This window comes from Myotis daubentonii, chromosome 13 (genome assembly GCF_963259705.1).
Source record: "Myotis daubentonii chromosome 13, mMyoDau2.1, whole genome shotgun sequence".
Lineage (NCBI taxonomy): Eukaryota > Metazoa > Chordata > Mammalia > Chiroptera > Vespertilionidae > Myotis > Myotis daubentonii.
This window is the reverse complement of record NC_081852.1, coordinates 42,939,332-42,961,788: the sequence shown is the minus strand read 5'-3', so window position 1 is coordinate 42,961,788 and position 22,457 is coordinate 42,939,332. Positions and strand designations below refer to the sequence as shown.

The 22,457-nt window shown below is 36.6% G+C and overlaps 1 protein-coding gene across 17 annotated transcripts in view; it reads right to left on the bottom strand.

Annotated features, from left to right (window-relative positions):
* Positions 1-22,457, bottom strand: part of LCOR (ligand dependent nuclear receptor corepressor) — a 121,589-nt gene that overhangs the window by 23,494 nt on the left and 75,638 nt on the right. For 15 of the 17 annotated variants that reach the window (XM_059660944.1, XM_059660947.1, XM_059660943.1 and 12 more), the window contains 2 exons: positions 21,856-22,143; positions 19,000-19,093 (listed from right to left, as the gene is read on the bottom strand). The exons of 1 other annotated variant lie outside the window; for it this stretch is intronic. In XM_059660944.1, coding sequence (XP_059516927.1) covers positions 19,000-19,093; positions 21,856-22,093 — 332 coding nt within the window. In that variant the 5' untranslated portion in view covers positions 22,094-22,143. Of the gene's footprint in view, positions 1-7,038; positions 16,487-18,999; positions 19,094-21,855; positions 22,144-22,457 lie in introns of those variants that run through there. One more of the 17 variants, XM_059660954.1, reaches the window with a different exon arrangement.

Below are 22,457 nucleotides of genomic sequence, written 5' to 3'. Positions count from 1 at the left end.
TGAGGGTCCCCACTGTGGGGGGCTTGATCAGCCTGCAAACAGCTATCAGCCCCTCACCCAGGCTGGCCAGGCACCCCAGTGGGGACTCCCACCCTGAAGGGGGTGTGACCAGCTGCAAACAGCCATTAGCCCCTCACCAAGGCTGGCCAGGCACCCCAGTGGGACCCCCACCCTGATCCGGGACACCCTTCAGGGCAAACCAGCCGGCCCCTACCTGTGCACCAGGCCTCTACCCTATATAATAAAAGGGTGAAATGCAAACTGACCCTAACAGCAGAAAGACTGGGAATGACTGGTCACTATGACACACACTCACCACCAGGGGGCAGATGCTTAATGTAGGAGCTGCCCTCTGGTGGTCAGTGCACTCCCACAGGGGGAGCTCTGCTCAGCCACAAGCCAGGCTGCCAGCTGCCAGTACAGCGGTGGTGATGGGAACCTCTCCTGCCTCCTCAGCAGCGCTAAGGATGTCCGACTGCAGCTTAGGCCTGCTCCCCACTGGCAAGTGGACTTCCTCCGAGGGCTGCTGGGCTGCCAGAGGGATGTCTGATTGCCAGTTTGGGCCCGATCCCCCAGGGAGCAGGCCTAAGCCAGCAGGTGGACATCCTCCGAGGGATCCCAGACTGCAAGAGGGCATAGGCTGGGCTGAGGGACCCCCCCCCCGCCCCAGTGCACAAATTTTTGTGCACTGGGCCTCTAGTGTGTGTGTGTGTGTGTGTGTGTGTGTGTGTGTGTGTGTGTGTGTATACATATATATATATATATATATTTATATACAGATTTATATATAATATATAAATTATGAATATTATTATTAAATATTAAATATATATATTTAAAATATAGGGATAAGCAAAGTACTTTTATATCTACCATTCTCTCTGGGGTGCTCTCAGAATTAACAGTCCTTTATAACCATCCCATGCACCTCTCTTTGGAAACACTCAAGACTACTGTTGGAGATGTACTAAAGTAGAGTGAACCAAGCAGAATCATCTGAATATTCAAGTCTTTACTCAGGAATATAGGAAAACAAAATGTAACTAAATGTACACACACACACACACACACACACACACACACACACACACACACACTGGTATATACATACTCAACGTAGGTATTTATTATGCCTCAATCTTATCCCTAGTCCCATGGCCTCTCTTGCTCCCAGTTCAATTACACTGGTTCAACTTCCCTCGGAGAATACTCTATTCTAAGCTCCCTGCCACCAGTCTTCCCTCATTTTAGACTTTGCCTCATATCATCCAGAACAGCCATCTTTTTTTTTTTTTTAAATCTTTATTGTTCAGATTATTACATTTGTTCCTTTTTTCCCCCCTCCCATAACTCCCCTCCTCCCAGTTCCCGCCCCACTCTCCGCCCTCACTCCCCACCCACTGTCCTCATCCATAGGTGCACGATTTTTGTCCAGTCTCTTCCCACATCTCCCACACCCCTTTCCCCCCCAAGAATAGTCAGTCCATTCCCTTTCTATGTCCCTGATTCTATTATAATCAACAGTTCATTCTCAGAACAGCCATCTTCTCAAAGATTAGAATCAGCTTCCTACTGCTCACACTCTATCCTCCTTAGCACCTCTTCCCCAGGGCTGTTAGATACTTCTCTGCTCTCATGCTTTATTTCCACCTTTTATTCACTAGCACTTATGCTGAATGGAACGGTTGACTTGGCTGTCTCCTCCTCTGGATAGTGAACCATCTCTAGGTCCAGGACTAGGGAGCGTCGCTGCCTGAAACTTCGGGCTTAGCTCAGCTCAGGCGTAAGTAACTGATGAATAAATTAACCGAATAAATTACTATGGAGTGAAAATAATTTTCCTAAGACACTTTTCAAAGGAATTGAAAAGGGCAGAGGAAATATTTTGACACATAATCATAAGGGAAAAGAAGAAACTTTCAATGAAAATGAATTCAAATCAATGAGGCAGGGAAAGAAGAGGGAATCTAAAAGGTCCGACAGTCCTACTGTAAGCACACAGGAGGTGTGCTAGTATATTTTCCAAGGTATCAGAAAAACGGGGATGAAAGGTATGATTTACATAATGGCTTTCAACAGCAATTTGATTTTGACTGCAACCCAGAACAATAAATACTTTTTATAAAGTGACCCAGTATGTATATCCCAATTTTGTATGTGTATAACACACAACTTTTAATGAAATAATATTTATCCTTATGTACTCTGATCTTTTCTCTTTTTAAAATGTTGGTTAGGACCCACAAAATTGATCTTACAACCAATAGGTTGATCCATTCTGAAAATCTGGTCTACACAAACTCAGCAATTCCTAGCACCTCATAAGAATTTGCTATTCTGGTTACTTTCTTTTTTTAAAAAAAAATATATTTTATTGATTTTTTACAGAGAGGAAGGGAAAGGGATAGTCAGAAACATCAATGAGAGAGAAACATCGATCAGCTGCCTCCTGCACACCCCCCACTGGGGATGTGCCCGCAACCAAGGTACATGCCCTTGACCAGAATCGAACCTGGGACCCTTCAGTCCGCAGGCCGACGCTCTATCCAATGAGCCAAACTGGTTATGGCTATTCTGGTTACTTTCTTAATCCATCTCTGTCTAGCTAAAGTTAAGTGCCAGGTTTTCCTGACAAACTGTCTCAAGTCCATTTAGTAGACACTAGAATGAACTCCTTGAACTGTGCTAGCTAGGATCCGAATTATCTGTTTGAAATGTGCAGAGCTCCCATTAGATAAGAGTGCAACTAAAACCACATTAAATAGGCAGAAGATCCCCCAAATTATTTCACTGGAAAACTTAACTTTTGATGATTAAACACTGTGCATGCACAAATCCCCATACTTCTACACTTAGCTAAGTGATCTTTCTAGTATATACCAAGTTGAAAGAAATTCCAAGTACCAAATAATCCCTTATCATTTCATATTGCTGATCAAATAAAGCTAAAGAGTGCAATTAACATTCTAAAACTACTAGTCAACAAACCATAGCATTCTTACATGCCTATAAAAAGCTCCAGACTCAAGATTTAATACTTGGAAATTCTGATTTATTTTTGCTACTTTCCAAGTAACTCTAACTAAATCATGGCTTAAACTATTAATTATATAGTGATCAACCTTTTAAAAAGGTCTTGTTTTGAGAACATCTTTTCCAAACTTCTGAAAACAAGCCTATTTCAGCTGTAAATGCAGTCTGATACTCACTACCACTTCTCCCCAAAACAACAAAAAGTCAACAACTTATAAATTGAATCTGATAAAATTCTGGGTTAAAATGCTTACCATTTTCCAAATGACAAATTTTACATTTATCATAATGATAAAGTGGACACTCAATACAAGAAAGGTTATCTACTATGTTACTTAATGAATATTTTCTATTAAAGAAAGGATTTTTTTCACTTCTTTCAGCTACAAAATCTAACATTACATGACTTGGGTATATGTTTTTACATTTGAATGCAAATATCTGGTGAGAAAAATTCAATCCTTGGGAAAAAATAATTCCACAACTCAGAAAATGGCAGAAAGCAATACCCTTTTCCAATTTTTCCACTCCATTTCCCTGATGCAATTTCCCCGATTCCTGTACTTTAAGACGAAGGGTGCCTGAAATAATTCGAGTATCAGGAGAATCAGAGAAGAAAATTCTGGATTAAAAGAAATAACTCCTTTTTTTTTTTTTTTAAATCCTCACTGGAGGATATGTTTTATTGATTTTTTTTTGAGAGAGAGGAAGAGACAGAGAAACATTGATGTGAGAGAAACATCCATTGGTTGCCTTATGTGCCCAACCAGGGATCGAACCCACAATTTAGGTATGTACCCTGATCAGCAATTGAACTCACAACCTTTTGGTGCACAGGAGGCGGCTCCAACCAACTGAGCCACCTAGCCAGAGCAGAAGTAAATCCTTTTTTAAAAATAAGGTCGTAACAACTGAAGAGATAAGTATCAATTTGAAGAAAAGAGAACTAAAATTCATTCGTGAGATGCTAGATTATAAACCTATTACACCGATCAAGCCACCAGTTTAGAATAGATAATGACAAGATACGGCTCAGTTGGCTGAATGTCATCCAAGAGGTTGCTGGTTCGATTCCCAGTCAGGGCACATGCCCGGGTTGGAGGCCCGATCCCTGGGACAGGGAAGGCAGGAGGCAGCCAATCGAGGACTCTCTCTCATCGATGTTTCTCTCTCTCTCTCTCCCTCTCTTTTCCTCTCGCTACAAAATCAATGAAAACATTACAAACAAAAAAGGAGAAATAAGTAGTTATAGCTTTGAAATTTAGTAAGGAATAATAATTAGTTTTCCAGAAAAATGTTCTATAAAGATGTGGCATTATTTTCCAATTTTATAAATACCAGACCAAAAGGCAGAAGTAGCTAGAGAGTCAAAGAAGAAGAAAAAAATCAACTAAAAGATAGTCTAGGCCAGCCATGGGCAAACTATGGCCCGCGGGCCGGATCCTGCCCGTTTGAAATGAATAAAACTAAGAAAAAAAAAAGACCGTACCCTTTTATGTAATGATGTTTACTTTGAATTTGTATTAGCTCACACAAACACTCCATCCATGCTTTTGTTCCGGCCCCCCGGTCCAGTTTAAGAACCCATTGTGGCCCTCAAGTCAAAAAGTTTGCCCACCCCTGGTCTAGGCCAATTACCAACAATAGCATTATTTTTTAAATATGAAATATCATTAGAAATTATCAGAAATTGCTTTTAATTACATGTATATTATGAGCTTGACAAAAGTTTTCTAAAATATATTGATATCATTTCTACTTTTTATTATTACAATCCAGCTGTTCTTCCCCTATCCACTTTACGACAGGAATCTATTCTCTACTAATAGAGAACTATGCAAATTATCTGTTACAGCGTCACATCATGAGCAGATCAGCAGGCTGCGTCCCCATCCTCTGCTCAGGCAGCTGCAAGGCCCGGGGTAGGATAGGATACGACAGGAGGGGATAAGAAAGGAGAGGGAGAGGAAGGCAGGCCTACATGTAGACAGGCCAAGAGGAGAAACAGAAATACAAAAAGGGAACAAGAAAAAGATGCAGGAATGGAAAAGGGAAAGAAACGCGGGGCTGCACGCAGGAAGGGGTGGTGACCGCAGCAGGAGTAGGTGTGCCTGGTGAGGGGTGGGGCAGGAGCACTGCCCAGTCATGGGAGGAGAGCCGTGGCCTCCGGTGTGGGCCGTTGGTGGGTAGGTACCCACGGGTCCGGGACAGAGTAGTGGGCGGTCTGAGGCCTTCTGAGCGGAGACGCTCCTGCTTCGCGGCAGCAGCAGTGCTGGGGCTGCCTGGGTCTCTGCCACCCTTGCTGGGCTGGGCGTCCTGGGCAGGGAATGGGAGCAGGAGGGCGGTGGGGAGGCCAGGGAAGGGGGGTGGCAAACAGCTGGCCGGGGCTGAACCCTGGGCTGAACCCCACCCCCTCACAGAAGCTTTAAGAAGGGAAGGAGGGAGGGAAGAACTTTATAAAGGAGTCTGTAGAGCAGAGTTACAGAAGGAAAGAGGATGTATGAGTGAACTGTAGGAGCTATAATGAAAATCAATTATAGTTGTGTACTGGACACAGATTTTAAAAGTAGGAGTCAGAAAAGAAAAAAGATGAACGATAGTGAATAATTAGGCAGGTAGATAGATATTAAAACAGTGGAAGTAAGTAGAGAAGAATGTATGGCAAAGGTAGGATGAGAGAGAAAGAGGGAGGGAAGAAAAGTTTTAAAGGGGAGCTGGTAGAGCTTAAAAAGAGAATAGGAAGAAGGAAGAAATGGGGGAGGGAGCAAAGCAGGTCCGAGGGAGGAAGAGAAAGAAAAAATTAAGGTGGGAAGGAAGGAAAAGGGGAAGGAGGGCAGGGGTAAAGATAAAGGAAAGAAGGAATGTGGGGAGGGAGGGAGGGTAGGAGAAAGATGGGAAGAAAGATGATGGAACAGAAGTAGGAAATAAGGAGGAAAGAAAAGTTTATAAATGATGATTCAGTAGGAAAAAGTGTTACATAAAGGAGAGAGCAAAATTGTGTCAGAGGAAGAAGCCAATAAGGAAGTCAAATACAATTGTGTGTGAAGGGGTTAAGATTTTTTTAAAAAGTTAATAGGGTAAACCAGGCCGGCAGGGGAAGGCAGTTAGGGGGATCAGGCCAGCAGGGGAGGGTAGTTAGGGGGATCAGGCAGGCAGGCAGGCAGAGTGGTTAGGTCAGGCAGGCAAGTGAGCAGTTAGGAGCCAGAGGTCCCAGATTGCGAGAGGGCTCTCGGATTGGAGAGGGTACAGGTTGGGCTGAGAGACGCCCCCTCCCCCCCATGCATGAATTTCGTGCACTGGGCCTCTAGTCAATTTATATATATAATATGAAACTTCTTTATACACCTAGTTTCTAAAAACCACAACATAAATATTGAGCAAGATACAGGTTGGGGCAAAAGTAGGTTTAGTGGTCTGAATGGAAAATACTACAAATAAATAATACAAAAATAAACTGTTTCCCGTACTCACAACTGTACACCTACTTTTGTCCCACCCTATATATGCTGTTCTTTGTCCTGGTAAAAGGAAATACTGTACTAGCACCTTCCCAAGAATCAGAACTGCTATGATAGCTTTCATTAACTGATAGTTATTTTCATACTTATGTCTCAAGAAAAGAACAATTAGCAAACCATTATTCCTTTTAACAAGCAATCTCAACATAAAGTTTTACGCTAAAAAAATTATGAAAAACTAAGCATAGCAAACAGGTCTTGTTTAGCTGAAAATATTTTTAAGTGAATAATTCAATGAAGAAAACTGAGGCAGGGAAGTATCCAATTAATAAAGGTTAAAAGTTCCAAGGCAGTATTGAATACAAATACTGAAGCAAGATTTTGAAGCTGAAGCTTCTATATCTAAGAGATTTCTTTTCGAAAGAATTTATCAGAGAAAATTACTGACATTTATTACCATGTGCATTTATAGTACATTTCAAAATTTCACCCCCTTTGTGGATTTTTAAACAAACAGCATTAAAATCTTAAGAAGCAGATACCAAGCTTTTAAAAGTTTTTCACAACAAATTTATTAGAAGAATAGTGGTTTTGAAAAGTCTAGCATCCAGTGAGAACTACCATACACAACATTACAGCTGGGAATGTTTCTCCAAAATGTCATGGTCAAATAATACAATGGAACCATTAAATCTTACACATGCACGAAAGAACTAGCGCTTTTGACATACAATGCAAAAAAAAGGGGATCACATGGATTAAAGTTTTAAGTACTCATCACATACATTAAGACACAGCTTATTTTAGTCCAGTCAAAAATCAGAACTGCATTAAAAAAATTTAATGTAGTGCAATCAAACCAAAAAACTTAATTTGTGATCATAAGTGCTCTACTACATAAACATTGATCATAGCAAGGAACAAAAAGTTCAAATCACACAGTACAAAAAAATCTGTAAATAAATATAAACTACAGTACAAGAGAAATATTAAATTATACAATTCCGTCAAACTGTAAACAGTATATTGAAATGAGGTCCATAAGAGTAAAGGGGGTTCCTGTTTTGTTGAGTGACACTTGGAACTTCTAGAAATTTGAAAGATGCCATTTTCCTTATCTTCAAGGCTGTGGGTTTTGTATGTGGAGAATTCCTTTTAGATGTAAAATATCAAATATTAAAGCAGAGGAATAATCTATTTTGTTAACCACAGATAGTGCTGCAGAAAACAAAAGGAATATTAATGAATAAAGACCTCCAGTAGACAAGTCTTAACATTAAAGATGCAAAGGGCTAAAACACTGGAATTAGAACTTCACATCAGAAGAAACTTGTCACTGAGGACTTCAAGGCTGCAAAATATATTGACAAAATCGTCTGCCGAGAGGCAGACCCAGACCTCTGCTAATTTTTTGACATTTACATACTCATGTTACAACACCAACTTTGGCAGAATCACTACTAATAAACTCAAAGCACTCCTGGCCCAATGGTTCCATCACAGTGGCCAGTGCACAGAATTCTCTAAAGACATTGCATAAACTAGAATGTAGAGGTCAGACACCCAAGGACCAGTGCTTGAGTTTAGTAGTAGTATGGTGAAGAACAAAGAGCCACATCAAGAAGGAACTGCATCTGTTATAGTTTCAGAAGCAGCAAGGAATGTTGTTTAATTGTGCTGGTTATTTAGTGGCATTTAAAAATATATAGTTTCACTATGTGTATGTTCCATGTGCTGGCTATAGATTTTTGCACATTTTGTTTTGTTTTTTAAATACACTGTTAACAGGAACCCCCATATTATCTGCTCAGTAGTAATAACTGAATATATAGAATGCCACTATAAGAGTGTGAGGCACCGTGTGCTGGAGTTATATGCAGCTTTAAAATGTTTGGCTGAGTTATACCTGGATACCTGAACTGAGTTTTTAAGTTGACATTCATCAAGGATGTGCTACCAGCACGTCGAAATAAAAGTAAAACAGAAAAATACAAGTCACTGTTAGGTTTAAGAATAGCATCAAAGTACCTGAATTGAGTGAGAATAGTGTGTAAACTGTCCCTGAGGGTTTTTAAACAGTGTGTACAAGTTGGATTCCTAAGAACATTAGTTTTAATCAACAGTGTGGACTGATAAAATACCAATGTCTGACAGTTTAAAGTGGAGGTTATAAAGAATTATATGCAAATACTCCAAATGTATAGTTTATACATTTCTTCCCGAAGCAGCAGTAAGCTGCTGTCCGTATACATCCCATCAGAACAAGCAACATGTGGGCGTCAGATAAAGGTTTCTACCTCAGTCTGGTTTTCTGACAGCACAGCATATCAATACCCAATGACTATATCTTTCCTAGATCAGAATGTAACTAATTTCGACTAGCAAGATAGGATTAGACTTTTAATCAAACACTTTGCTATTACATACTAAAATTCCTTAAACATACTAATGCTGGTATACTAACCTAGTTAATCACCCACCCCCCATTTTAGAAATATACCCTTCCACAACTTAAAAACATTAAGATCCATTTTCAGTCCTCTGATGTAAAAAGCATGTCAGTGAATTAATATTAAAAATTTACACAGTAAAAAGGCTTGAATTTCAGCCAAAGATTCTAAATACTGCTCATTCCCTGAAGACTTAAAGGGAGAGAGAATCCCTACCCATTTTCCTAGTGATTTATTTTTCTAAAATGGTCTGACACAATTTTTCATATTGGGGAATTTCCCCCTCACCTCCTCTCAAATTCCAAATTCTTAAGCCTGAAATGCTTAATAAAATGGGGGAAATGAGGCAATCACTTGAATTACTTGACAGGTACAAAATGTTATTGTCTTTTTTTAATAAGACAAGATATATAGAAATGTGATTTGACCCCATATTATGTAGTATGTTTTACATCTTTAAGTAATCACTCTAAAATTTACAGTACCTAAGACTGAAGATAAATTAAGACTTTAGTGTTGTAACTGAAAAAGTGCTAAATTATCCCTTTTCTAGTATTTTAAATATTTCAAACAAGTGCTTTCCTAGTGACAGTAAAGTTTACTATATACGCTTCCACCAAGTAGAAAAAAAATGTCACCTGGATGAAAGAAAGTATTTTTAGGAGTGTAGCACCGGTTATTTACTGAGTAATAGATGATGTTTCACTCATTCTGAGGGGGTAAAAATATTCTAGATTGAAATTCTATTTGGCTATTGAATGTTAAAAATCCCTGCTCTACTGAGTCAGTGTCCTGTGTCCAACCCCTATCCCTGCCCCCCTCCCCAAGTCCCCTTACACACTATCCACTGAGAAGCTAATCTCTAAAGAGATTATTTTAAAATTTATGTTTTCAGGACATACCTGAGAAAGGGTGCAATTATGCAGAACGAGGAACCCAAGACTGTACTAATACTGGTTATAAGTTCATAAATTCTTTCCCAAGACAAGTCTAAAGTCTAAGAGGTATGGATCTTCAAATATGTCTTAACTGCTTTAGATTTTTTTGGTATGTGTGTAGGGTCATTTCCAGTGTTAAAAAGATCATCTTGGCCTGTTCAATGACAGTTCAAGATAGGATAAAGAGTTCATTTCCATATTCAAACAATAAAGGTTAAATATTATAATTATAATATTTGCTTTATCCAATAAATCTATGATTAACTAAAAGTGCTTGCTTTACGGCTTTTGATACAGATCTAAACGAACTGAAAACTTTAAAATTATACCCCTCCCCCAACAGTTGCAGAATTAACGTTATGGTTTGTCAAATCAACAGTAGCCTTGATTCTCATTTTCAAACAATCTAAAAGATTTTTCTGACTATCAAATGAAGATGGCCCAACTTCACCACATTATCTATCCTGTGACTCATTTTTAGTATTGTAGGACAGAATCTTTAGCCTTTTCTCAAGTCTACATACTTTCCCATCCTACTTTCTTTTTAATCTTTCCCCCAATCTCCTTCAAAACTCTGAGGGCACACAGCTACAGAGCTGTTATCTGCTATTTAAAAGGCAACTGAGACTTTATCTGGGAGTAAGAGACAGAGGATATGCAAAGAATTTCCTATTTTCTCTTCAGTCAGCACATTAACAAATCCTACTCAAGTCTCAGGGGCAGAATAATCCAAACAACAAACAAACAAACAAAAAATCTAAGATAACTTTGGAGGTCTGCATTCCTTGTACCACAATTATAAATTTTTCCATTTCAGTAGAGTTTCAAAGCAATTACATTAAAAAATAAAAATCCTTATACAGCTTAATAGTCTCCTAAATGGGCTATTTGGCTGAAGCCATTAAGTTTTTAATAACACTGGCCTGACTGTAGTATTAATGAAGACCTAATTATAATGGAACAGTAACAAGGAAAATTATCTTTGATAGCTTCATGAAGGTCAAAATTTAACCTATAACTTTCAATGTCTCCTATAAAAGATTAAGCGGAACAATTCAGTCTATTGCCATATTCTATTACCAATGACAGCAACCTGAATATATAGAAAAGGGTGGTTCATATGAAAACCATCTCTGGAGTTTAAAAAAATAATAATTACAAAAGCAAAAATATGTGGTTTCAAATTTAAATCTACGGGGATAATACCTGTTAAAGAAAATGATATTGAACTGTCATATATCTACTATAATGAAAAATAATTTCAGGTTCTGACACTGGGTGACTCATTAATTTGTTTTATAAAAATAACTGAATCCAACCTTCACTATTACGGGTCAATGAAATGTAAGAGAATCACAAAGTCTTAGAACCAGGCCTTGCACCATGTGCTTACTTGGGATAGGGGGAGAACACAGCTCACTAGCAGCTCCAGGGTTGCTATGTACTGCCTAATGAGAGAAGGTAGTTATGTATGATACAGGCCTTTGCAGGCAGTCATTTTTTATCTAATTTAGAGTTCTCTCCAGAAAACTGGGAACTAAATTTCTCATTGTGCCTTATTTGTTTTACTATCTGATCCCATATAGCTCATCTTATAGCTCAGGTAAAATGCTGAAGAATGGAAATGCCAATTGGTTGAGGTAATGGTTTATATAAGATAACCAGAGTTCTAAACGCACTTCAATATTGTAAAGTAAAAGTGTACCAAATAAAGCTAACACACACTTCACACTTGTTAAGCTTGCTCACCAGAACTGAACAGTAATTAACTTCACATAAGGACCCCTATTATTACACAAAGCCTTACTCATATTCATGATCTGCTGTAGTAAAGGTTTATCAAGCAACATCTAAACTTCAGAATAACAACAAACTTAATATTAAAAAGTATTATACACAAATATAAATTATTCTTCCTGAAAGAGACCTTGTCCTTCATGGTTCTTGGGGGACAGAAATAAATGTATAGCTCATCACAAACAGTTCAGAGTCACTTATAAGCTACTGAACAAAGTATTACACTACTTTACTGGCAAGTCTGATGACTGTCTCAGAAATGAGGAAACTAATGATAAAAATACCAACTAGATATCCTTCCACAGAATTAGTGTTTTTTATTTATAGCATGATAGCTTATCTACTCTATGTGAATGCTCTCCCATAAAAAATGCAAGAACTGATCTTAAATACATTATCTCCTAACATTAGTCTGAATACTATCATATAGTAATGTCATCATCTGCTACTGGAAAATGCAAGGAGAAAAGGCTTTTGTGACACAGACAGTTGTGAACTATACTTTCCCATACCATAAAAATGGTCAACTGTTGTTTGAACCATGCAAAACTCCGATGAGCAGAAATTAAGCATGCGAATAGACCAATTTCTTTTACACCTTTATGAGGACGTCCCCAAACTAGAATATCTACACTGAAAGTGCCAAATCAAGAGAGAAATCAAATATTAAGGGATCACTGCGGCACCAAGACTGACAGCCAGCCATCATGTGATGAGCCACCTTCAAGAAATACATGGTATAATGGAACTCTGAACACAAAAGTTAACATTAAAAGTGCACCTGAATATTACAAACTAACTTTACAAAACCTACAATAAGGTAAAATATATATTTTTTGAGATATTCAGCAGCTTTCTGTATTTTTTTAAGTTTTTTTTTTTTTTGAGAGGCTCATGAAATTTAAAAGGGACCACTATCTAATTTCAACCATGCTTCACAAAACAATAATGGCTATTTTATATTGCAGTTACCAATGTAATGCAATTAGTGCTTTAAAATAATCTACGAAAAAGAAAGAGAGACCGACCGACCTTTGGAGGAAATATACTTATTCAAAAGCTTCTTGGAAAAGAAAATTTACCTGAATATCAAGTCATGACTGATCTCAAGTGTAATGTTTAAAAGCTTCACAGACATGAATATTACAATCTTCAGGTCTCAGGACTTTTAATCTGAGAAAGTTTAGAGTTTGGTTTGTTTTTAAAATTCACTTTCTAACCAAAACAAATAATAGAAAAACTCAAATTTTCACTATTTACAACTCTCAGCCTACAATCTGAAATGACATAATACAAGTTCTCTTATTTAAACTGCAGCATTAAAGGGTAGGCACACCATTCTTCTGCTGCTCGATTGTCATCCACTGAAACACACATAGAAAATATTTATGTTAGTAAAATGATCACTCCATGTACACTACTGTGACAAATTTTACATAACTCAACTCATACACCACTTTATAGACTACCACATAGGATAAAACCTCTCTGAACAGTAAAACTCTACAAAAGTTGAACTTTTACGGCCAAATTTTTAAATGGGCCACTTTCTGAGAGAGGATAAAAGCAAGCACAAATTAATTGCTCAAAGTACCTTTTTGCAGCAATCATGGGCTACTGAATACCCCAAACATCATGCAAAAAGGTACCACGGCTATAATTAATTGTGTGCAACAAATTACTGAGTGTGGAACAAAGGAGGCTTTCCTTCATAAGCTTAGCCCTTTGCTTCCTTCAACTGCAGATGAAAACCATGTTTCAGAGTATTTTTATTGCAACTTCCAGCTAGGCTAGAAAATACTGCAGTCATATACACTGCTCTTTCTGTTGAGAAGACTAGAAAGCTAAGAGGAAACAGGCTTAGTCATCCACCGAATAAATAACCAAACCGAAAGAGGAACCCAAGCCCAGGCTATGTAGTATGAGCAGTGCATGTATGTTAAAAACAGCAATGGTGTGCCTAACCTTTGAACACATAGGTTGCTGAGGGAAAACTATCCTTAACTTAATAAACTGCTCTGATGTTTCTAGGCGAGAATTTATGCCTTGGGAATATCTGGACCTGCTTCTCCTCAAACTGTTAGTATCCACCTGAAATCATCAGCCTCAATTTTAATGCTCTAAGTTTGATTTCATTTTATACAAAAACTTCAATGACTTTTTAAATTTTTGGTTAAGCGTTTAGAAGAGCCAGACCACCTTTCTCAGCAGATTAGAATAACGGGTGAATGTGGTATGATTTTGTTTTGCACGAACAGTAATTTCAATTTGGTCACGATGCAAAATTAAATTTCATGGGCATTATCAGGTATTCTTGCAAAAAAAAAAAAATGTGGGAAATAAACGTCCCCAACTTAATTAGTGTAATTTAAAAAGCCCATCTCAGAAAAAAAAAGGACCTGTAACACTTTCTATAATAAAGATAAATTATTTTTTAAAAGTCCATCTAAAAAAAAAAGCAAAAAGCTTAGATGTTCTTCAAGGAGTGCTTGTTCAAACATGATCTGAAAGGTCCTGAACTGTGTGCTAAACAACCATAAAAATAAGCAAATACTAGAAAAAGTTAAAAGGGGGATATTATGGATGCCAAATAAAGAAAAAAAGATTTAAAGCAATGAATTAACTAAAAACACCCACCTCCCCCTTGTACTAGTATTTGCATTAGTTAAAAAAGAAACTCTTAATGAGCTTGATTTCTGATTGAATTATTATTAGAATTGAAATGCAACCTAAATCATAATAGGTTGCCTTGGGGCTGTGTTTTTTCTCTCACCACAAATATGGATCCTTCATTCATGTGGATATTTGGGCGGACTACTGAGGCTGTAAAATCTAGATACCATTTTACAATATTATAATTACTTATACACATTTCTTTTCCTATTTCTCCCATTCCCCAATAAACAGATCTTGATTATTTTAAACTAGTTGCTGCAAGGACATTCAGTCTTTTGTTAGCATGTGATCAAATTTATAAAAGGAATTAAGAATACAAAGAAACTGAGTTTGCTAAAATGAGGCATCCTCTATTGTTATGTAATGTACCCTGACTGCTCCTGAGTAAGAACGGAGCTCGTCCTCCATGAGATAAGGCTATATCCTCACTTGTTGGTGAGACCAAATTCTACCCTTAGAAAATCCCAAATGAAATCACAGCAAAGGTAGTGTTACAAAGTAATTAACCGAAGCATTTCTGAAGGTAGTGTGTGCACCTTTTCCACCTTCTTCCCATCTGGGTGAGCACTAAACAGACTGCTAATTTGTTATGTAAATTTAACAGTGAGAATAAAATCATAACATGTAAAATTGACCCAAATAATTATTTATCATGGAATAAACAAATTTCTTAAATTCAAAGGTTCATGTTCTTAAGAGATTTTTCTTTAGTTTGATCCTTCAATTAGTTGAATCGTAGAAGAAAAAATGTGAATAATTTTTAAGATGGTTTCCAATTTTCAGTGATAAAGCTCCCCGTATACAGAGGTGGTTTCTAAAAGGGGGGCTTTTTTATCGTTTTTAAATAAAGGCAAATATAACTTAAAAGAAAGAAAAGCATGCAGGCTCTACAGGCAAGGAGTCCGCTTCCATGTATCTGTTCTCTGTGAGGTAACTCAATTCTCTTGTAGAGAAACATGCAAAAGGCCAAACAATATCCCGAGCCATACCGCACATGAAAAATTTTAAATATGCAACATTCAGAAAGCACCTTTCACCTCTGTACACACAAGTTAATGCAAAATCTGCAGAGAAACAAGCGTCACAGTAAATGAAGTTAGGTGCAAGCAATGACAGCAGTAGTGCTCACCCAGTTTGTACAGTAATTGGCACTCTACAGTATTCCTACTCATTTTTTGATTCATTTGCACTTTGTGCTGCCTCTCCCTGGGGATCTAATTCAATCTTTACGGAAACATCTGGCCCCTCCGACCTCATTAATTTCATCTTTTTCTTTGGAGGGTTTTTCAAAGTGCCCAGCCTCTCCTTTACTTTGTACTCCAGTGTACTGTGGGGAATCCCATAAATACTCTGAGCTTTGGAAACACTCATTTTTCCACTCATAACCACTGAGATTGCTTCCTCCAGTATCTCACTGTTGTACTGTCTGTAACGCCCTCTTTTCTTCCGAGGCTGCTTGGAGCCAGGGTCTCCTTCTTGATCCGATGTGGGATATGGCTGTCCAGAGGTAGACTGCTCAGCATCTGAGCCCCAAGAATCGGGTCCAGCATCTAACATGCTTTTTCTATTTTGTTTTGGAAGAATAGCCCTCAATTTTTTACTAAGCGCGCTCTCCGTTTGTGAACCCATTACCAAAGAGCTATAGCTGTACTGATCACCAGTGCGAGATTCCCAAGAAAGATCCATTCCTCGAACTTGTGGTATCTTTAAATCTACAGGAGATGAATGGCTCACATCCTTTTTTCCATCTTGTTTTGCTTGAAGTGCCATTTTTGGAAAGGCAGAGTTTTCTGCAAGAAAAGGAAGGTCACTGATGTTGCTGAGTGCACCATTTCCCCTGAACTTCATACGGCTGAGGTTGAACTCATAATGTGGTTTTGCCCAAGAGGCTTCCCTGGATAATATTAAGTGCTGTCCATGATTCTGTAATCCAGATGGCCCAAGGCTGGCAGCTGTGGACAATTGGTTTCTGCTCAGTAGTTCTTCACTAATCTGCAGGGATCGAGCCAATGGAACTTTGAGTGATGTGGAGTGTCCAAAACCTTCCCTGGTTCCATCCTGTAAGCTTCTTGGAGGTACCCCATCACCACTCCGAAGTCCGTCTGGGCGGTACTGGCTGGGTCTCCCAGGTCGCCTAATTGGATGGAAGGAAACTGATGTGAGCAGGACTTGCACAGGTAGGGAGGGATGGGTGAGGGGACCACTCCTTTATTAGAAGGCCTTGCTTGGGTAACATCACTTTGTGTTATTTATTTATTTTTCTCTAAAATTAAAAAAAAAATGGTCTCAGCAGTTAGTTTTAAAACGTGTTCACAAAAAAAGAAAAAGGAAAAAAGAAAAAGAAAAAAAACAGGAGCTTTTTGGGCAAAGAAAAATTAAACCTGTCAGCTGGTCTCTGGTTGGGTTCACAAATTTTCGGAGAAAAAGTTTCGCGCAACTGTCTGAAAATAGCACCTTAATTATTAATTACAAAGTAATCATCAAGTCTCCATAGATCTACACAGAATTGTGTTATCAATGTGACGTTACCACTAAACAAGTACAGTAATAAAAGAGTAAGCCAAATTATTTATTTTAATGTAACATTTCCAACATTCATAACAACCAGTCATAAAACTGGAACCATTTACATTGGTGGAACCCATAGATAATTGTTCATTTATCCCACAAACAAGTTGATGTTCACTATAAAAATCAAACAACTCCAAATGACATTTCTTATTTGTTTGGGAAAAAAAAATATGGCTACCAGCCCCAAGAAGGAAAAGTACCCCAAACCAAAATACCCATCGCATTATAACTTACCACACTTCTTCATTTTAAAACACTATTAGTTGCAGATACATGAGTACCACTGATTCTCCATTTGAAATAACCCAAGCTTTAAGGAAACTATACTTTATTTCCCCCAAAACTTTGTTCCTTAAGTTCTAGTCAAATAATTTTCACAGGTATATAAGCAATTTTGTAGTCTTCTTTATAAAAAAAAAAACCTCTCTTCTTAAAATACCAAACATCAATTTTGAAATTTTAAGTAAATAGCTTTTGAATAATGTTTAAAAAGTCAATTACTTACACAAAGTTAATTCTTAAGGTTTTCTATTTCACAATAGAGAAAGATTACCATTGATAAAACTGGCAACTGATAAAGCATGCCCAAGGGGAATTATATTACACAGGCACCAAAGTGGAACTTTGCAGAAATAATGATAAACTAGCTTTGTTCTCCAAAAGTCTACAGGGACTCTGTGCTATTATCAGTAAATAACAATAAGGATAACAATGAATATTCAACTAAAAGATGGGCAGTACTGTCAGTGCTTTTGTCTTCCAGAAAACAATACCACAAAGAAACCTCTTTCCATTTACAAGGATAAACACAGCAAGTTCAACCATATAATAATACATGAACCTGATGGCCAAGTTTAAAGTGAATCATAAGCAAGGAATTCATTTATACAAATCGCACTTAGGCTTCTACTTGTGTTCTGAATTACACAACTCAAATTTTTTGATATATAAATGGAATCCAATGATTTGGGACCATGATAGCATCTACCTAGTACATATAAACTACCATGAAAAGAAGAGCTTAAAGGAAAAGATTAGTAAACTATGCAAAATAGATTAAATGAATGTTATTTTTAGACTGAATATAAAGGAAGAGAGAAAAAGGAAAATTATGGAATTTTAGAGACAATAAAGGGCACATTTTAGCAGTCAGTAAAAAAATCCTTCAATTTGAAGGTAATTAAGTATAAATCGAAACGGTTAGTACATTTAGTGTCTACTTATTCCTATACCATCTAAACAATGCCCCATGTTTGATGATCGAAAAGTTAAATAAATCTAAATATTAACTAATTTAACTTACTCAAGTTATTTTTCATATCTAGATGAAGTTGATTTTTGGTCACAACAAAGTTTTATGGAAATTTCTTCCCAATATGGCATCTATATATCTTTATTAATACCTCATTTTTCTCTAAATGGTTAATATATACACATAGAAGGAGACTTAGACAATCTTACTGTAAAATTAGGTGATCAGAAAATTCGCTTGAACCTGCTAGTTATCAAAACTATGCATGTAATAATGTCTTGACAGCATAAGATAGTTATTTGTCAATATTTACAACCAGTCTTTATCTACTGTAAAACAAAAAATACAATCAGATTTTCTGAACTGCCACAGCTAAAATTGCAGCTCAAATCAACAAAACAAACAGCCGACACACACCCACACACTACATTAGAGATACCAAGTTAATTACTAGAGCCCAATTTTTATTCAACAACTTCAGCACACATAATACAGTACTGCCTTTACATCTGAACTCTGAAATTATTTAGGTTGGGGTTCACACTCCCAAATACTCAACAACAAAAAGTCCAAAGACATTCTTGCCATGCTTCTGATTATTCACTATTTGTACTAAACTGGCACAATTGATTTATACCAGCCAATTCTAGATCAGAGACTGTGCTTTTACTTGCTTGGTATACTGAAAGTAATTTACTAAAGGTATTCCTAGAAGAGTATTACTTTGAATAATTAATTTTTAAAACATACAAAAGAAACTGGCATCAATCTTTGATAAATTGTCCCCTATAAAACTGTGGAAGGCTACAAATATTTTCCCTTACCCGTTCCCTGGAGTACTGGAGCAGCCTGGAGAATGGCTCAGGGAAGTGCTGCCAGCACATGGACTTTTCTTAGTGGATAGATCAAGTACACCGTCTGTAGAGACACAAAGAAACACCTGAGGATATTAAAAACTAGGAGCAAATGTGATCTGAACAGGCCAATGATGACAAAGCAGTGTGCTTAGTCAACTAGCAGATACACTAATCATATATTTGAGCTATAAAGTCAATTCGTTAATAGAGTCAGGATATTTTTCGTCCTGAAGCAACATAAATTTAGCAAAGCTTGTTATATCTAATATCTAGAAGTGTAAAATATTTTATTATAGGGCAAAATAAAAGGTAAAGCCTATCACTATAGATGTTAAGATACAGTGAGATGTTAGAAATAGGAGTTTATACAGTTTGAGGTTCAGCCATACAACTATTAGACTTCATTTTCTAAATAATCTTACCAAAGCACTAAAAGTACATAAAAGTTTAAGCAATAAGTAATGCAAAAGTCATTTTAAAATATAAGTTTACATGGTTAAATTACACACATACACTCTGTAAGATGAATCAGTTGTTAGCTGTTTATACAATGTGCATATATTGTAATTACGCTTTGGACACCTCTATAAAAAACTACATTTGTCAATCTTTTGAAAAATATCTGCAGAGGTTCAAAATTCACAAGCTGATATTTATAAAGGCAAAGGGTTGTTTTTTGTTGTTGTTAATAAGCTATTATAAATTGATGGGCAAAGTTTAAGGGAAGAAAGAAGAAAAAAATAGTCTTAATAATGACTGAACCCTAGAGGTTTAATGTCTTAGAAGTTAGACCAAATCCCAAATTCATGTTACTAGAATAGAAAATCTGACAACTTTCTTTTCCCACAAAGATTTTTATTCCCCTTATAGACATGTCTAGAAGAGAAAACTCAAGTGTCTGGACAACTTTTAGTTGCCATTCTGTCCAAAATTAACGGAGTAAGATAATGCTCAATGCACCCCTGATTTTCAGTTGACCAGCAGAGAGGCTTAGCTATCTAGTTATGTTAAAAACTGCCCCAATATTAAACCCACTTAGAACTTGTGCCTGAAGACACTGTATCTCCCAATTTCAGGCTCTTAGAAATAAATATGCAATTGAGTTTATAAACCCAAAAAGCCCACACTCATACAAAATAAGTATTGTCTTGTCACAGTCACTAATATTTCTAAATATATCATTGTAATTTTATAAAACCAAGTATCCTATTACACATCTAACCCAATTAGATATCTAACAAGCAAATATACTAATTAAAATATTTCCAACCAAAGACAGTATTATTTAAAGACCTCTAAGTCTGTGTAATCAAATAGGCAACAAATTCATTTAGGAAATGTAATTTTAAAATGAAACAATGAGCTTGTATACTAAAATCCTATCACCTAGTTCAAATTTTTCTTTTTAAGTACATGCTGTCAAAACAATACACCTTTTAAGCATACCACTAGCTATACAAAGTTAAGTTAGACTAGTGGTATCTTTTTATGTTAATCTCCATTATTAATACTTTAAATACAATCTCTATGCTGTCATTCTCCCATTGTAAATCTGAAGCTTTTAGTGCAATATTTTGAGCAATAAAATTTTAATGAAAGCTACCAATTTGGTAAAGAAAAAAAATCCTCAATAAAACAGAAAAAAACAACTTTGCAAATATGTAATCAAGGGTACACTGATCAATGTACAGTATACCCTTGCACAGAACAACCACGAGGTCTTGTGCTAGGAAATCTCTTAGAAAAACTTAGACATTCTGACTGCTACTCACTATACAGAAACAGGAAAAAAGCAAAGGAAAATTATTTCGTCCATTAAGTGCAAATCCTTCGTAAATAATTTACAATAAGCAAAAGAAAGTCCTTTAAAACAGGTTTTTATAAGAATTAAACTTAATTTACTTTGTAAAATAAACATGTATTTCTCACTAATAAATCCACACATCTGATAACTTTTCTGCATACTCTTATGAAATTTCTATGACAAAATCTCATTAGTATAGACATTACCAATTAAAATTTTTTACTTGTTTGAACAATGGCAGAGTGAAAATGCTCACTTCATCTTTGTGAAATTAAGGTAAAATGAGATCACAAAGCAACAGAAATATTTAATCTATTTAAGAAAGTAAACTTTTCAAAGACTCAAGAATTATTTGCTAAGCAAAACTGATAACCTCTTAACCTACTACTTAATTAGGATCCTCACCAGCAAATGATCTGGAAATGCTTGTGGGTTAGTTCACAATATAGTGCATATATGAAATATGTGTGTGTGTTTTTTAAATAAAATAATGAATAGACTTAACAATCTGAAGTGTGTTTACTGTTTTCTCATTATTTCTAACCCTAAGAACTTCTTTTTTAAAACTGAAAAATAATACATTTTTGTCTTATAATCTCATTTGCAGAATATAACTTCTTCTACCTAACAAACAAAGACATGTTTATTTCTCGGGTGCTAATCCTAGAACATTGATGGAGAAGGGGAAAAAGTAATTTTTCAGGTTTTTTTTAAAACAATGGATATGACAACATTATGGAAAGTATAAAATGCTTATATAAATATCAAGTAACTTAAAGATCAGTAACAACTGTAACTACCTAACTTTTCTGGGTGGTACATAAAACATGACTATGGACTCCTGATGGGTAAGGTAGCCAATTTATCTGAACTTCTCTATCACTGCATAGTTAGCAATTTAAGAATCACATTAGTTTTTATTCTATTATTGCTACTGGTGCCCTACTTGCCAATATTTTTTTTCTCCCCAAGTTAAAGTATTCTGATTGGACAGAGGAGACCTTGACATCAAACCATACCTTGTTCACTAGGTTCTGACTGAGACTTTCTGACAGTAAGGTCCAGAGGTGAGTCTTGGTCAGCCATGAGAAGTTTGCTGAGCACAGGGTTCTGAGTAGTTGCAGCCGTGGGAGAGGTGGTGACTGGAGATGCTTTCGGCAGGCTTTGGTTCTTTGTGCTATTGGGCTGGCTGGGGTCCTGAGTAGAGCTATTTTTTGAGGTATATTCAGCAGCAAATTGTTGGATCATTCGCTGCATGATCTCACGGGCCACTAGGGGAATATTGGGGTCGGAGACCCAGGGACTGTCTGTAAACAAAGATTTATTTACTTTTAAAGTGGGACAATTACTAAAAAAAAAAAAAAGACAGCTTTTAAGCAAACATAAAATTTCATTTTATTTTTTCTTAAAATGCAGTATCCTAAAATAGCATTTCCTCATAGTTATATTTTTAACCTCTAAGTTTATGAGCTGCAGATTTTAAAAAATAACATTTTCATAAAATTAGTTATAAACATCTCCCCAAGATTATGAATCAAATAAAAGGATAATAACTATTTTGGGGGCAAGAATCACTTACCTGATACAGAAATCCCCCCAACACTCCTTTTATAAAATAATT